Source organism: Salvelinus alpinus, chromosome 6, assembly GCF_045679555.1.
Source record: "Salvelinus alpinus chromosome 6, SLU_Salpinus.1, whole genome shotgun sequence".
Lineage (NCBI taxonomy): Eukaryota > Metazoa > Chordata > Actinopteri > Salmoniformes > Salmonidae > Salvelinus > Salvelinus alpinus.
This window is the reverse complement of record NC_092091.1, coordinates 93,859,458-93,878,083: the sequence shown is the minus strand read 5'-3', so window position 1 is coordinate 93,878,083 and position 18,626 is coordinate 93,859,458. Positions and strand designations below refer to the sequence as shown.

Genomic DNA, 18,626 nt, shown 5'->3' with positions numbered 1-18,626 from the left:
TCGGGACCTCTCTCTGCTCATAACCTCGGTAAGTCACTAAGTCAGCCTTTATAGCTGCTAATAACCACCTAAAGAGTTGGTCATGATAACCCTATGTCACCCTTACAAGCCCCCCCCCCCCCACTCTGTCTCTCCCCCCTTCCACTCTCTCTTCCTCTTTCTCTCTCTCCCCATTCCGCCCTCCCTCCCTTCCTCCTCCTCCCCTCCTCCCCCTTCCTCCTCCTCCCCTCCTCCCCCTTCTTCCTCCTCTCTCCCCCTTCCTCCCTCCCCCTCCTCTTCCTTCCCCGCTCCACCTCTCTCACTAACTCTCTCTCCCTCCCTCCCTCCCCCCTCCACCTCCCTCCACCTCCCTCCCTCTCCCTTCACCTCTCTCACTAACTCGGAAAATTGAACATTTGGATTTGGAGAATAAAATGCGAGAGAAACTGTGATAATTGAAGTGATAAATCAACAGGAAGTAAAGAGATTCAATACATTTCCGTGGTTACTGAACCAGGAACAGAGTTTCATCTCCATGGTTACTGAACCAGGAACAGAGTTCAATCTCCATGGTTACTGAACCAGGAACAGAGTTCAATCTCCATGGTTACTGAACCAGGAACAGAGTTACATCTCCATGGTTACTGAACCAGGAACAGAGTGTCATATCCATGGTTACTGAACCAGAAACAGAGTTTCATCCTCTCCATGGTTACTGAACCAGGAACAGAGTTTCATCTCCATGGTTACTGAACCAGGAACAGAGTTACATCTCCATGGTTACTGAACCAGGAACAGAGTGTCATCTCCATGCTTACTGAACCAGGAACAGAGTTTCATCCTGTCCATGGTTACTGAACCAGGAACAGAGTTTAATCTCCATGGTTACTGAACCAGGAACAGAGTTTCATCTCCATGGTTACTGAACCAGGAACAGAGTTTCATCCTCTATGTGGATACTGAACCAGGAACAGAGTTTCATCTCCATGGTTACTGAACCAGGAACAGAGTTACATCTCCATGGTTACTGAACCAGGAACAGAGTGTCATATCCATGGTTACTGAACCAGGAACAGAGTTTCATCTCCATGGTTACTGAACCAGGAACAGAGTTACATCTCCATGGTTACTGAACCAGGAACAGAGTTACATCTCCAAGGTTACTGAACCAGGAACAGAATGTCATCTCCATGGTTACTGAACCAGGAACAGAGTTTCATCCTGTCCATGGTTACTGAACCAGGAACAGAGTTTCATCTCCATGGTTACTGAACCAGGAACAGAGTTTAATCTCCATGGTTACTGAACCAGGAACAGAGTTTCATCTCCATGGTTACTGAACCAGGAACAGAGTTTCATCCTCTATGTGGATACTGATCCAGGAACAGAGTACAATCTCCATGGTTACTGAACCAGGAACAGAGTTTCATCTCCATGGTTACTGAACCAGGAACAGAGTTACATCCTCTATGTGGATACTGAACCAGGAACAGAGTTCAATCTCCATGGTTACTGAACCAGGAACAGAGTTACATCCTCTATGTGGATACTGAACCAGGAACAGAGTTTCATCTCCATGGTTACTGAACCAGGAACAGAGTTTCATCTCCATGGTTACTGAACCAGGAACAGAGTTTCATCTCCATGGTTACTGAACCAGGAACAGAGTTTCATCTCCATGGTTACTGAACCAGGAACAGAGTTTCATCCTCTATGTGGATACTGAACCAGGAACAGAGTTTCATCTCCATGGTTACTGAACCAGGAACAGAGTTTCATCTCCATGGTTACTGAACCAGGAACTGAGTTACATCCTCTATGTGGATACTGAACCAGGAATAGAGTTTCATCCTCTATGTGGATACTGAACCAGGAACAGAGTTTCATCTCCATGGTTACTGAACTAGGAACAGTGTTTCATCTCCATGGTTACTGAACCAGGAACAGAGTTTCATCTTCTATGTGGATACTGAACCAGGAACAGAGTTTCATCTCCATGGTTACTGAACCAGGAACAGAGTTTCATCTCCATGGTTACTGAACCAGGAACAGAGTTTCATCTCCATGGTTACTGAACCAGGAACAGAGTTTCATCCTCTATGTGGATACTGATCCAGGAACAGAGTTTAATCTCCATGGTTACTGAACCAGGAACAGAGTTTAATCTCCATGGTTACTGAACCAGGAACAGAGTTTCATCTCCATGGTTACTGAACCAGGAACAGAGTTTCATCTCCATGGTTACTGAACCAGGAACAGAGTTTCATCTCCATGGTTACTGAACCAGGAACAGAGTTTCATCTCCATGGTTACTGAATCAGGAACAGAGTGTCATCTCCATGGTTACTGAACCAGGAACAGAGTTACATCCTCTATGTGGTTACTGAACCAGGAACAGAGTTTCATCTCCATGGTTACTGAACCAGGAACTGAGTTACATCCTCTATGTGGATACTGAACCAGGAACAGAGTTTCATCTCCATGGTTACTGAAAGAGGAACAGAGTTTCATCCTCTATGTGGATACTGAACCAGGAACAGAGTTTCATCTCCATGGTTACTGAACCAGGAACAGAGTTTAATCTCCATGGTTACTGAACCAGGAACAGAGTTTCATCTCCATGGTTACTGAACCAGGAACAGAGTTTCATCTCCATGGTTACTGAACCAGGAACAGAATTTAATCTCCATGGTTACTGAACCAGGAACAGAGTTTCATCCTCTATGTGGATACTGAACCAGGAACAGAGTTTCATCTCCATGGTTACTGAACCAGGAACAGAGTTACATCTCCATGGTTACTGAATCAGGAACAGAGTGTCATCTCCATGGTTACTGAACCAGGAACAGAGTTACATCCTCTATGTGGTTACTGAACCAGGAACAGAGTTTCATCTCCATGGTTACTGAACCAGGAACTGAGTTACATCCTCTATGTGGATACTGAACCAGGAACAGAGTTTCATCTCCATGGTTACTGAAAGAGGAACAGAGTTTCATCCTCTATGTGGATACTGAACCAGGAACAGAGTTTCATCTCCATGGTTACTGAACCAGGAACAGAGTTTAATCTCCATGGTTACTGAACCAGGAACAGAGTTTCATCTCCATGGTTACTAAACCAGGAACAGAGTTTCATCTCCATGGTTACTGAACCAGGAACAGAATTTAATCTCCATGGTTACTGAACCAGGAACAGAGTTTCATCCTCTATGTGGATACTGAACCAGGAACAGAGTTTCATCTCCATGGTTACTGAACCAGGAACAGAGTTTCATCTCCATGGTTACTGAACCAGGAACAGAGTTTCATCTCCATGGTTACTGAACCAGGAACAGAGTTTCATCCTCTATGTGGATACTGATCCAGGAACAGAGTACAATCTCCATGGTTACTGAACCAGGAACAGAGTTTCATCTCCATGGTTACTGAACCAGGAACAGAGTTACATCCTCTATGTGGATACTGAACCAGGAACAGAGTTACATCTCCATGGTTACTGAACCAGGAACAGAGTTACATCCTCTATGTGGTTACTGAACCAGGAACAGAGTTTCATCTCCATGGTTACTGAACCAGGAACAGAGTTTCATCTCCATGGTTACTGAACCAGGAACAGAGTTTCATCTCCATGGTTACTGAACCAGGAACAGAGTTTCATCTCCATGGTTACTGAACCAGGAACAGAGTTTCATCCTCTATGTGGATACTGAACCAGGAACAGAGTTTCATCTCCATGGTTACTGAACCAGGAACAGAGTTTCATCTCCATGGTTACTGAACCAGGAACTGAGTTACATCCTCTATGTGGATACTGAACCAGGAATAGAGTTTCATCCTCTATGTGGATACTGAACCAGGAACAGAGTTTCATCTCCATGGTTACTGAACTAGGAACAGTGTTTCATCTCCATGGTTACTGAACCAGGAACAGAGTTTCATCTTCTATGTGGATACTGAACCAGGAACAGAGTTTCATCTCCATGGTTACTGAACCAGGAACAGAGTTTCATCTCCATGGTTACTGAACCAGGAACAGAGTTTCATCCTCTATGTGGATACTGATCCAGGAACAGAGTTTAATCTCCATGGTTACTGAACCAGGAACAGAGTTTAATCTCCATGGTTACTGAACCAGGAACAGAGTTTCATCTCCATGGTTACTGAACCAGGAACAGAGTTTCATCTCCATGGTTACTGAACCAGGAACAGAGTTTCATCTCCATGGTTACTGAACCAGGAACAGAGTTTCATCTCCATGGTTACTGAATCAGGAACAGAGTGTCATCTCCATGGTTACTGAACCAGGAACAGAGTTACATCCTCAATGTGGTTACTGAACCAGGAACAGAGTTTCATCTCCATGGTTACTGAACCAGGAACTGAGTTACATCCTCTATGTGGATACTGAACCAGGAACAGAGTTTCATCTCCATGGTTACTGAAAGAGGAACAGAGTTTCATCCTCTATGTGGATACTGAACCAGGAACAGAGTTTCATCTCCATGGTTACTGAACCAGGAACAGAGTTTAATCTCCATGGTTACTGAACCAGGAACAGAGTTTCATCTCCATGGTTACTGAACCAGGAACAGAGTTTCATCTCCATGGTTACTGAACCAGGAACAGATTTTAATCTCCATGGTTACTGAACCAGGAACAGAGTTTCATCCTCTATGTGGATACTGAACCAGGAACAGAGTTTCATCTCCATGGTTACTGAACCAGGAACAGAGTTACATCTCCATGGTTACTGAATCAGGAACAGAGTGTCATCTCCATGGTTACTGAACCAGGAACAGAGTTACATCCTCTATGTGGTTACTGAACCAGGAACAGAGTTTCATCTCCATGGTTACTGAACCAGGAACTGAGTTACATCCTCTATGTGGATACTGAACCAGGAACAGAGTTTCATCTCCATGGTTACTGAAAGAGGAACAGAGTTTCATCCTCTATGTGGATACTGAACCAGGAACAGAGTTTCATCTCCATGGTTACTGAACCAGGAACAGAGTTTAATCTCCATGGTTACTGAACCAGGAACAGAGTTTCATCTCCATGGTTACTGAACCAGGAACAGAGTTTCATCTCCATGGTTACTGAACCAGGAACAGAATTTAATCTCCATGGTTACTGAACCAGGAACAGAGTTTCATCCTCTATGTGGATACTGAACCAGGAACAGAGTTTCATCTCCATGGTTACTGAACCAGGAACAGAGTTTAATCTCCATGGTTACTGAACCAGGAACAGAGTTTCATCTCCATGGTTACTGAACCAGGAACAGAGTTTCATCTTCTATGTGGATACTGAACCAGGAACAGAGTTTCATCTCCATGGTTACTGAACCAGGAACAGAGTTCAATCTCCATGGTTACTGAACCAGGAACAGAGTTCAATCTCCATGGTTACTGAACCAGGAACAGAGTTACATCTCCATGGTTACTGAACCAGGAACAGAGTGTCATATCCATGGTTACTGAACCAGGAACAGAGTTTCATCCTCTCCATGGTTACTGAACCAGGAACAGAGTTTCATCTCCATGGTTACTGAACCAGGAACAGAGTTACATCTCCATGGTTACTGAACCAGGAACAGAGTGTCATCTCCATGCTTACTGAACCAGGAACAGAGTTTCATCCTGTCCATGGTTACTGAACCAGGAACAGAGTTTAATCTCCATGGTTACTGAACCAGGAACAGAGTTTCATCTCCATGGTTACTGAACCAGGAACAGAGTTTCATCCTCTATGTGGATACTGAACCAGGAACAGAGTTTCATCTCCATGGTTACTGAACCAGGAACAGAGTTACATCTCCATGGTTACTGAACCAGGAACAGAGTGTCATATCCATGGTTACTGAACCAGTTACTGAACCAGGAACAGAGTTTCATCCTGTCCATGGTTACTGAACCAGGAACAGAGTTTCATCTCCATGGTTACTGAACCAGGAACAGAGTTTAATCTCCATGGTTACTGAACCAGGAACAGAGTTTCATCTCCATGGTTACTGAACCAGGAACAGAGTTTCATCCTCTATGTGGATACTGATCCAGGAACAGAGTACAATCTCCATGGTTACTGAACCAGGAACAGAGTTTCATCTCCATGGTTACTGAACCAGGAACAGAGTTACATCCTCTATGTGGAATCTCCATGGTTACTGAACCAGGAACAGAGTTACATCCTCTATGTGGTTACTGAACCAGGAACAGAGTTTCATCTCCATGGTTACTGAACCAGGAACAGAGTTTCATCTCCATGGTTACTGAACCAGGAACAGAGTTTCATCTCCATGGTTACTGAACCAGGAACAGAGTTTCATCTCCATGGTTACTGAACCAGGAACAGAGTTTCATCCTCTATGTGGATACTGAACCAGGAACAGAGTTTCATCTCCATGGTTACTGAACCAGGAACAGAGTTTCATCTCCATGGTTACTGAACCAGGAACTGAGTTACATCCTCTATGTGGATACTGAACCAGGAATAGAGTTTCATCCTCTATGTGGATACTGAACCAGGAACAGAGTTTCATCTCCATGGTTACTGAACTAGGAACAGTGTTTCATCTCCATGGTTACTGAACCAGGAACAGAGTTTCATCTTCTATGTGGATACTGAACCAGGAACAGAGTTTCATCTCCATGGTTACTGAACCAGGAACAGAGTTTCATCTCCATGGTTACTGAACCAGGAACAGAGTTTCATCCTCTATGTGGATACTGATCCAGGAACAGAGTTTAATCTCCATGGTTACTGAACCAGGAACAGAGTTTCATCTCCATGGTTACTGAACCAGGAACAGAGTTTCATCTCCATGGTTACTGAACCAGGAACAGAGTTTCATCTCCATGGTTACTGAACCAGGAACAGAGTTTCATCTCCATGGTTACTGAACCAGGAACAGAGTTTCATCTCCATGGTTACTGAATCAGGAACAGAGTGTCATCTCCATGGTTACTGAACCAGGAACAGAGTTACATCCTCTATGTGGTTACTGAACCAGGAACAGAGTTTCATCTCCATGGTTACTGAACCAGGAACTGAGTTACATCCTCTATGTGCATACTGAACCAGGAACAGAGTTTCATCTCCATGGTTACTGAAAGAGGAACAGAGTTTCATCCTCTATGTGGATACTGAACCAGGAACAGAGTTTCATCTCCATGGTTACTGAACCAGGAACAGAGTTTAATCTCCATGGTTACTGAACCAGGAACAGAGTTTCATCTCCATGGTTACAGAACCAGGAACAGAGTTTCATCTCCATGGTTACTGAACCAGGACCAGAATTTAATCTCCATGGTTACTGAACCAGGAACAGAGTTTCATCCTCTATGTGGATACTGAACCAGGAACAGAGTTTCATCTCCATGGTTACTGAACCAGGAACAGAGTTACATCTCCATGGTTACTGAATCAGGAACAGAGCGTCATCTCCATGGTTACTGAACCAGGAACAGAGTTACATCCTCTATGTGGTTACTGAACCAGGAACAGAGTTTAATCTCCATGGTTACTGAACCAGGAACTGAGTTACATCCTCTATGTGGATACTGAACCAGGAACAGAGTTTCATCTCCATGGTTACTGAAAGAGGAACAGAGTTTCATCCTCTATGTGGATACTGAACCAGGAACAGAGTTTCATCTCCATGGTTACTGAACCAGGAACAGAGTTTAATCTCCATGGTTACTGAACCAGGAACAGAGTTTCATCTCCATGGTTACTGAACCAGGAACAGAGTTTCATCTCCATGGTTACTGAACCAGGAACAGAATTTAATCTCCATGGTTACTGAACCAGGAACAGAGTTTCATCCTCTATGTGGATACTGAACCAGGAACAGAGTTTCATCTCCATGGTTACTGAACCAGGAACAGAGTTTAATCTCCATGGTTACTGAACCAGGAACAGAGTTTCATCTCCATGGTTACTGAACCAGGAACAGAGTTTCATCTTCTATGTGGATACTGAACCAGGAACAGAGTTTCATCTCCATGGTTACTGAACCAGGAACAGAGTTTCATCTCCATGGTTACTGAACCAGGAACAGAGTTCAATCTCCATGGTTAATGATCCAGGAACAGAGTTACATCCTCTATGTGGATACTGAACCAGGAACAGAGTTCAATCTCCATGGTTACTGAACCAGGAACAGAGTTACATCCTCTATGTGGATACTGAACCAGGAACAGAGTTTCATCTCCATGGTTACTGAACCAGGAACAGAGTTTCATCTCCATGGTTACTGAACCAGGAACAGAGTTTCATCTCCATGGTTACTGAACCAGGAACAGAGTTTCATCTCCATGGTTACTGAACCAGGAACAGAGTTTCATCCTCTATGTGGATACTGAACCAGGAACAGAGTTTCATCTCCATGGTTACTGAACCAGGAACAGAGTTTCATCTCCATGGTTACTGAACCAGGAACTGAGTTACATCCTCTATGTGGATACTGAACCAGGAATAGAGTTTCATCCTCTATGTGGATACTGAACCAGGAACAGAGTTTCATCTCCATGGTTACTGAACTAGGAACAGTGTTTCATCTCCATGGTTACTGAACCAGGAACAGAGTTTCATCTTCTATGTGGATACTGAACCAGGAACAGAGTTTCATCTCCATGGTTACTGAACCAGGAACAGAGTTTCATCTCCATGGTTACTGAACCAGGAACAGAGTTTCATCCTCTATGTGGATACTGATCCAGGAACAGAGTTTAATCTCCATGGTTACTGAACCAGGAACAGAGTTTCATCTCCATGGTTACTGAACCAGGAACAGAGTTTCATCTCCATGGTTACTGAACCAGGAACAGAGTTTCATCTCCATGGTTACTGAACCAGGAACAGAGTTTCATCTCCATGGTTACTGAACCAGGAACAGAGTTTCATCTCCATGGTTACTGAATCAGGAACAGAGTGTCATCTCCATGGTTACTGAACCAGGAACAGAGTTACATCCTCTATGTGGTTACTGAACCAGGAACAGAGTTTCATCTCCATGGTTACTGAACCAGGAACTGAGTTACATCCTCTATGTGCATACTGAACCAGGAACAGAGTTTCATCTCCATGGTTACTGAAAGAGGAACAGAGTTTCATCCTCTATGTGGATACTGAACCAGGAACAGAGTTTCATCTCCATGGTTACTGAACCAGGAACAGAGTTTAATCTCCATGGTTACTGAACCAGGAACAGAGTTTCATCTCCATGGTTACAGAACCAGGAACAGAGTTTCATCTCCATGGTTACTGAACCAGGACCAGAATTTAATCTCCATGGTTACTGAACCAGGAACAGAGTTTCATCCTCTATGTGGATACTGAACCAGGAACAGAGTTTCATCTCCATGGTTACTGAACCAGGAACAGAGTTACATCTCCATGGTTACTGAATCAGGAACAGAGTGTCATCTCCATGGTTACTGAACCAGGAACAGAGTTACATCCTCTATGTGGTTACTGAACCAGGAACAGAGTTTCATCTCCATGGTTACTGAACCAGGAACTGAGTTACATCCTCTATGTGGATACTGAACCAGGAACAGAGTTTCATCTCCATGGTTACTGAAAGAGGAACAGAGTTTCATCCTCTATGTGGATACTGAACCAGGAACAGAGTTTCATCTCCATGGTTACTGAACCAGGAACAGAGTTTAATCTCCATGGTTACTGAACCAGGAACAGAGTTTCATCTCCATGGTTACTGAACCAGGAACAGAGTTTCATCTCCATGGTTACTGAACCAGGAACAGAATTTAATCTCCATGGTTACTGAACCAGGAACAGAGTTTCATCCTCTATGTGGATACTGAACCAGGAACAGAGTTTCATCTCCATGGTTACTGAACCAGGAACAGAGTTTAATCTCCATGGTTACTGAACCAGGAACAGAGTTTCATCTCCATGGTTACTGAACCAGGAACAGAGTTTCATCTTCTATGTGGATACTGAACCAGGAACAGAGTTTCATCTCCATGGTTACTGAACCAGGAACAGAGTTTCATCTCCATGGTTACTGAACCAGGAACAGAGTTCAATCTCCATGGTTAATGATCCAGGAACAGAGTTACATCCTCTATGTGGATACTGAACCAGGAACAGAGTTCATCTCCATGGTTACTGAACCAGGAACAGAGTTTCATCTCCATGGTTACTGAACCAGGAACAGAGTTTCATCTCCATGGTTACTGAACCAGGAACAGAGTTTCATCTCCATGGTTACTGAACCAGGAACAGAGTTTCATCTCCATGGTTACTGAACCAGGAACAGAGTTTCATCTCCATGGTTACTGAACCAGGAACAGGGTTTCATCTCCATGGTTACTGAACCAGGAACAGAGTTTCATCCTCTATGTGGATACTGAACCAGGAACAGAGTTTCATCTCCATGGTTACTGAACCAGGAACAGAGTTTCATCTCCATGGTTACTGAACCAGGAACAGAGTTTCATCTCCATGGTTACTGAACCAGGAACAGAGTTACATCTCCATGGTTACTGAACCAGGAACAGAGTTTCATCTCCATGGTTACTGAACCAGGAACAGAGTTACATCTCCATGGTTACTGAACCAGGAACAGAGTGTCATATCCATGGTTACTGAACCAGGAACAGAGTTTCATCCTCTCCATGGTTACTGAACCAGAAACAGAGTTCAATCTCCATGGTTACTGAACCAGGAACAGAGTTACATCTCCATGGTTACTGAACCAGGAACAGAGTGTCATATCCATGGTTACTGAACCAGGAACAGAGTTTCATCCTCTCCATGGTTACTGAACCAGGAACAGAGTTTCATCTCCATGGTTACTGAACCAGGAACAGAGTTACATCTCCATGGTTACTGAACCAGGAACAGAGTGTCATCTCCATGCTTACTGAACCAGGAACAGAGTTTCATCCTGTCCATGGTTACTGAACCAGGAACAGAGTTTAATCTCCATGGTTACTGAACCAGGAACAGAGTTTCATCTCCATGGTTACTGAACCAGGAACAGAGTTTCATCCTCTATGTGGATACTGAACCAGGAACAGAGTTTCATCTCCATGGTTACTGAACCAGGAACAGAGTGTCATATCCATGGTTACTGAACCAGGAACAGAGTTTCATCCTCTCCATGGTTACTGAACCAGGAACAGAGTTTCATCTCCATGGTTACTGAACCAGGAACAGAGTTACATCTCCATGGTTACTGAACCAGGAACAGAGTGTCATCTCCATGGTTACTGAACCAGGAACAGAGTTTCATCCTGTCCATGGTTACTGAACCAGGAACAGAGTTTCATCTCCATGGTTACTGAACCAGGAACAGAGTTTCATCTCCATGGTTACTGAACCAGGAACAGAGTTTCATCTCCATGGTTACTGAACCAGGAACAGAGTTTCATCCTCTATGTGGATACTGATCCAGGAACAGAGTTCAATCTCCATGGTTACTGAACCAGGAACAGAGTTTCATCTCCATGGTTACTGAACCAGGAACAGAGTTACATCCTCTATGTGGATACTGAACCAGGAACAGAGTTCAATCTCCATGGTTACTGAACCAGGAACAGAGTTACATCCTCTATGTGGATACTGAACCAGGAACAGAGTTTCATCTCCATGGTTACTGAACCAGGAACAGAGTTTCATCTCCATGGTTACTGAACCAGGAACAGAGTTTCATCTCCATGGTTACTGAACCAGGAACAGAGTTTCATCTCCATGGTTACTGAACCAGGAACAGAGTTTCATCCTCTATGTGGATACTGAACCAGGAACAGAGTTTCATCTCCATGGTTACTGAACCAGGAACAGAGTTTCATCTCCATGGTTACTGAACCAGGAACTGAGTTACATCCTCTATGTGGATACTGAACCAGGAATAGAGTTTCATCCTCTATGTGGATACTGAACCAGGAACAGAGTTTCATCTCCATGGTTACTGAACTAGGAACAGTGTTTCATCTCCATGGTTACTGAACCAGGAACAGAGTTTCATCTTCTATGTGGATACTGAACCAGGAACAGAGTTTCATCTCCATGGTTACTGAACCAGGAACAGAGTTTCATCTCCATGGTTACTGAACCAGGAACAGAGTTTCATCCTCTATGTGGATACTGAACCAGGAACAGAGTTTAATCTCCATGGTTACTGAACCAGGAACAGAGTTCAATCTCCATGGTTACTGATCCAGGAACAGAGTTACATCCTCTATGTGGATACTGAACCAGGAACAGAGTTCATCTCCATGGTTACTGAACCAGGAACAGAGTTTCATCTCCATGGTTACTGAACCAGGAACAGAGTTTCATCTCCATGGTTACTGAACCAGGAACAGAGTTTCATCTCCATGGTTACTGAACCAGGAACAGAGTTTCATCTCCATGGTTACTGAACCAGGAACAGAGTTTCATCCTCTATGTGGTTTCTGAACCAGGAACAGAGTTTCATCTCCATGGTTACTGAACCAGGAACAGAGTTTCATCTCCATGGTTACTGAACCAGGAACAGAGTTTCATCCTCTATGTGGTTTCTGAACCAGGAACAGAGTTTCATCTCCATGGTTACTGAACCAGGAACAGAGTTTCATCTCCATGGTTACTGAACCAGGAACAGAGTTACATCCTCTATGTGGATACTGATCCAGGAACAGAGTTTAATCTCCATGGTTACTGAACCAGGAACAGAGTTTCATCTCCATGGTTACTGAACCAGGAACAGAGTTACATCTCCATAGTTACTGAACCAGGAACAGAGTGTCATATCCATGGTTACTGAACCAGGAACAGAGTTTCATCCTCTCCATGGTTACTGAACCAGGAACAGAGTTCAATCTCCATGGTTACTGAACCAGGAACAGAGTTACATCTCCATGGTTACTGAACCAGGAACAGAGTGTCATATCCATGGTTACTGAACCAGGAACAGAGTTTCATCCTCTCCATGGTTACTGAACCAGGAACAGAGTTTCATCTCCATGGTTACTGAACCAGGAACAGAGTTACATCTCCATGGTTACTGAACCAGGAACTGAGTTACATCCTCTATGTGCATACTGAACCAGGAACAGAGTTTCATCTCCATGGTTACTGAAAGAGGAACAGAGTTTCATCCTCTATGTGGATACTGAACCAGGAACAGAGTTTCATCTCCATGGTTACTGAACCAGGAACAGAGTTTAATCTCCATGGTTACTGAACCAGGAACAGAGATTCATCTCCATGGTTACAGAACCAGGAACAGAGTTTCATCTCCATGGTTACTGAACCAGGACCAGAATTTAATCTCCATGGTTACTGAACCAGGAACAGAGTTTCATCCTCTATGTGGATACTGAACCAGGAACAGAGTTTCATCTCCATGGTTACTGAACCAGGAACAGAGTTACATCTCCATGGTTACTGAATCAGGAACAGAGCGTCATCTCCATGGTTACTGAACCAGGAACAGAGTTACATCCTCTATGTGGTTACTGAACCAGGAACAGAGTTTCATCTCCATGGTTACTGAACCAGGAACTGAGTTACATCCTCTATGTGGATACTGAACCAGGAACAGAGTTTCATCTCCATGGTTACTGAAAGAGGAACAGAGTTTCATCCTCTATGTGGATACTGAACCAGGAACAGAGTTTCATCTCCATGGTTACTGAATCAGGAACAGAGTGTCATCTCCATGGTTACTGAACCAGGAACAGAGTTACATCCTCTATGTGGTTACTGAACCAGGAACAGAGTTTCATCTCCATGGTTACTGAACCAGGAACTGAGTTACATCCTCTATGTGCATACTGAACCAGGAACAGAGTTTCATCTCCATGGTTACTGAAAGAGGAACAGAGTTTCATCCTCTATGTGGATACTGAACCAGGAACAGAGTTTCATCTCCATGGTTACTGAACCAGGAACAGAGTTTAATCTCCATGGTTACTGAACCAGGAACAGAGTTTCATCTCCATGGTTACAGAACCAGGAACAGAGTTTCATCTCCATGGTTACTGAACCAGGACCAGAATTTAATCTCCATGGTTACTGAACCAGGAACAGAGTTTCATCCTCTATGTGGATACTGAACCAGGAACAGAGTTTCATCTCCATGGTTACTGAACCAGGAACAGAGTTACATCTCCATGGTTACTGAATCAGGAACAGAGCGTCATCTCCATGGTTACTGAACCAGGAACAGAGTTACATCCTCTATGTGGTTACTGAACCAGGAACAGAGTTTCATCTCCATGGTTACTGAACCAGGAACTGAGTTACATCCTCTATGTGGATACTGAACCAGGAACAGAGTTTCATCTCCATGGTTACTGAAAGAGGAACAGAGTTTCATCCTCTATGTGGATACTGAACCAGGAACAGAGTTTCATCTCCATGGTTACTGAACCAGGAACAGAGTTTAATCTCCATGGTTACTGAACCAGGAACAGAGTTTCATCTCCATGGTTACTGAACCAGGAACAGAGTTTCATCTCCATGGTTACTGAACCAGGAACAGAATTTAATCTCCATGGTTACTGAACCAGGAACAGAGTTTCATCCTCTATGTGGATACTGAACCAGGAACAGAGTTTCATCTCCATGGTTACTGAACCAGGAACAGAGTTTAATCTCCATGGTTACTGAACCAGGAACAGAGTTTCATCTCCATGGTTACTGAACCAGGAACAGAGTTTCATCTTCTATGTGGATACTGAACCAGGAACAGAGTTTCATCTCCATGGTTACTGAACCAGGAACAGAGTTTCATCTCCATGGTTACTGAACCAGGAACAGAGTTCAATCTCCATGGTTAATGATCCAGGAACAGAGTTACATCCTCTATGTGGATACTGAACCAGGAACAGAGTTCAATCTCCATGGTTACTGAACCAGGAACAGAGTTACATCCTCTATGTGGATACTGAACCAGGAACAGAGTTTCATCTCCATGGTTACTGAACCAGGAACAGAGTTTCATCTCCATGGTTACTGAACCAGGAACAGAGTTTCATCTCCATGGTTACTGAACCAGGAACAGAGTTTCATCTCCATGGTTACTGAACCAGGAACAGAGTTTCATCCTCTATGTGGATACTGAACCAGGAACAGAGTTTCATCTCCATGGTTACTGAACCAGGAACAGAGTTTCATCTCCATGGTTACTGAACCAGGAACTGAGTTACATCCTCTATGTGGATACTGAACCAGGAATAGAGTTTCATCCTCTATGTGGATACTGAACCAGGAACAGAGTTTCATCTCCATGGTTACTGAACTAGGAACAGTGTTTCATCTCCATGGTTACTGAACCAGGAACAGAGTTTCATCTTCTATGTGGATACTGAACCAGGAACAGAGTTTCATCTCCATGGTTACTGAACCAGGAACAGAGTTTCATCTCCATGGTTACTGAACCAGGAACAGAGTTTCATCCTCTATGTGGATACTGATCCAGGAACAGAGTTTAATCTCCATGGTTACTGAACCAGGAACAGAGTTTCATCTCCATGGTTACTGAACCAGGAACAGAGTTTCATCTCCATGGTTACTGAACCAGGAACAGAGTTTCATCTCCATGGTTACTGAACCAGGAACAGAGTTTCATCTCCATGGTTACTGAACCAGGAACAGAGTTTCATCTCCATGGTTACTGAATCAGGAACAGAGTGTCATCTCCATGGTTACTGAACCAGGAACAGAGTTACATCCTCTATGTGGTTACTGAACCAGGAACAGAGTTTCATCTCCATGGTTACTGAACCAGGAACTGAGTTACATCCTCTATGTGCATACTGAACCAGGAACAGAGTTTCATCTCCATGGTTACTGAAAGAGGAACAGAGTTTCATCCTCTATGTGGATACTGAACCAGGAACAGAGTTTCATCTCCATGGTTACTGAACCAGGAACAGAGTTTAATCTCCATGGTTACTGAACCAGGAACAGAGTTTCATCTCCATGGTTACAGAACCAGGAACAGAGTTTCATCTCCATGGTTACTGAACCAGGACCAGAATTTAATCTCCATGGTTACTGAACCAGGAACAGAGTTTCATCCTCTATGTGGATACTGAACCAGGAACAGAGTTTCATCTCCATGGTTACTGAACCAGGAACAGAGTTACATCTCCATGGTTACTGAATCAGGAACAGAGTGTCATCTCCATGGTTACTGAACCAGGAACAGAGTTACATCCTCTATGTGGTTACTGAACCAGGAACAGAGTTTCATCTCCATGGTTACTGAACCAGGAACTGAGTTACATCCTCTATGTGCATACTGAACCAGGAACAGAGTTTCATCTCCATGGTTACTGAAAGAGGAACAGAGTTTCATCCTCTATGTGGATACTGAACCAGGAACAGAGTTTCATCTCCATGGTTACTGAACCAGGAACAGAGTTTAATCTCCATGGTTACTGAACCAGGAACAGAGTTTCATCTCCATGGTTACAGAACCAGGAACAGAGTTTCATCTCCATGGTTACTGAACCAGGACCAGAATTTAATCTCCATGGTTACTGAACCAGGAACAGAGTTTCATCCTCTATGTGGATACTGAACCAGGAACAGAGTTTCATCTCCATGGTTACTGAACCAGGAACAGAGTTACATCTCCATGGTTACTGAATCAGGAACAGAGTGTCATCTCCATGGTTACTGAACCAGGAACAGAGTTACATCCTCTATGTGGTTACTGAACCAGGAACAGAGTTTCATCTCCATGGTTACTGAACCAGGAACTGAGTTACATCCTCTATGTGGATACTGAACCAGGAACAGAGTTTCATCTCCATGGTTACTGAAAGAGGAACAGAGTTTCATCCTCTATGTGGATACTGAACCAGGAACAGAGTTTCATCTCCATTGTTACTGAACCAGGAACAGAGTTTAATCTCCATGGTTACTGAACCAGGAACAGAGTTTCATCTCCATGGTTACTGAACCAGGAACAGAGTTTCATCTCCATGGTTACTGAACCAGGAACAGAATTTAATCTCCATGGTTACTGAACCAGGAACAGAGTTTCATCCTCTATGTGGATACTGAACCAGGAACAGAGTTTCATCTCCATGGTTACTGAACCAGGAACAGAGTTTAATCTCCATGGTTACTGAACCAGGAACAGAGTTTCATCTCCATGGTTACTGAACCAGGAACAGAGTTTCATCTTCTATGTGGATACTGAACCAGGAACAGAGTTTCATCTCCATGGTTACTGAACCAGGAACAGAGTTTCATCTCCATGGTTACTAAACCAGGAACAGAGTTCAATCTCCATGGTTAATGATCCAGGAACAGAGTTACATCCTCTATGTGGATACTGAACCAGGAACAGAGTTCATCTCCATGGTTACTGAACCAGGAACAGAGTTTCATCTCCATGGTTACTGAACCAGGAACAGAGTTTCATCTCCATGGTTACTGAACCAGGAACAGAGTTTCATCTCCATGGTTACTGAACCAGGAACAGAGTTTCATCTCCATGGTTACTGAACCAGGAACAGAGTTTCATCTCCATGGTTACTGAACCAGGAACAGGGTTTCATCTCCATGGTTACTGAACCAGGAACAGAGTTTCATCCTCTATGTGGATACTGAACCAGGAACAGAGTTTCATCTCCATGGTTACTGAACCAGGAACAGAGTTTCATCTCCATGGTTACTGAACCAGGAACAGAGTTTCATCTCCATGGTTACTGAACCAGGAACAGAGTTACATCTCCATGGTTACTGAACCAGGAACAGAGTTTCATCTCCATGGTTACTGAACCAGGAACAGAGTTACATCTCCATGGTTACTGAACCAGGAACAGAGTGTCATATCCATGGTTACTGAACCAGGAACAGAGTTTCATCCTCTCCATGGTTACTGAACCAGAAACAGAGTTCAATCTCCATGGTTACTGAACCAGGAACAGAGTTACATCTCCATGGTTACTGAACCAGGAACAGAGTGTCATATCCATGGTTACTGAACCAGGAACAGAGTTTCATCCTCTCCATGGTTACTGAACCAGGAACAGAGTTTCATCTCCATGGTTACTGAACCAGGAACAGAGTTACATCTCCATGGTTACTGAACCAGGAACAGAGTGTCATCTCCATGCTTACTGAACCAGGAACAGAGTTTCATCCTGTCCATGGTTACTGAACCAGGAACAGAGTTTAATCTCCATGGTTACTGAACCAGGAACAGAGTTTCATCTCCATGGTTACTGAACCAGGAACAGAGTTTCATCCTCTATGTGGATACTGAACCAGGAACAGAGTTTCATCTCCATGGTTACTGAACCAGGAACAGAGTGTCATATCCATGGTTACTGAACCAGGAACAGAGTTTCATCCTCTCCATGGTTACTGAACCAGGAACAGAGTTTCATCTCCATGGTTACTGAACCAGGAACAGAGTTACATCTCCATGGTTACTGAACCAGGAACAGAGTGTCATCTCCATGGTTACTGAACCAGGAACAGAGTTTCATCCTGTCCATGGTTACTGAACCAGGAACAGAGTTTCATCTCCATGGTTACTGAACCAGGAACAGAGTTTCATCTCCATGGTTACTGAACCAGGAACAGAGTTTCATCTCCATGGTTACTGAACCAGGAACAGAGTTTCATCCTCTATGTGGATACTGATCCAGGAACAGAGTT

At 43.7% G+C, this 18,626-nt stretch overlaps 1 protein-coding gene across 4 annotated transcripts in view; it reads left to right on the top strand.

Moving 5' to 3' along the window:
* Window positions 1-18,626, top strand: part of pax5 (paired box 5) — a 238,641-nt gene that overhangs the window by 94,127 nt on the left and 125,888 nt on the right. For all 4 annotated transcript variants that reach the window (XM_071408372.1, XM_071408371.1, XM_071408374.1 and 1 more), the window contains exon 4: window positions 1-28. This exon is cut by the window's left edge and continues 37 nt beyond it. In XM_071408372.1, the coding sequence (XP_071264473.1) occupies window positions 1-28 (28 nt within the window). The remainder of the gene's footprint in view (window positions 29-18,626) is intronic.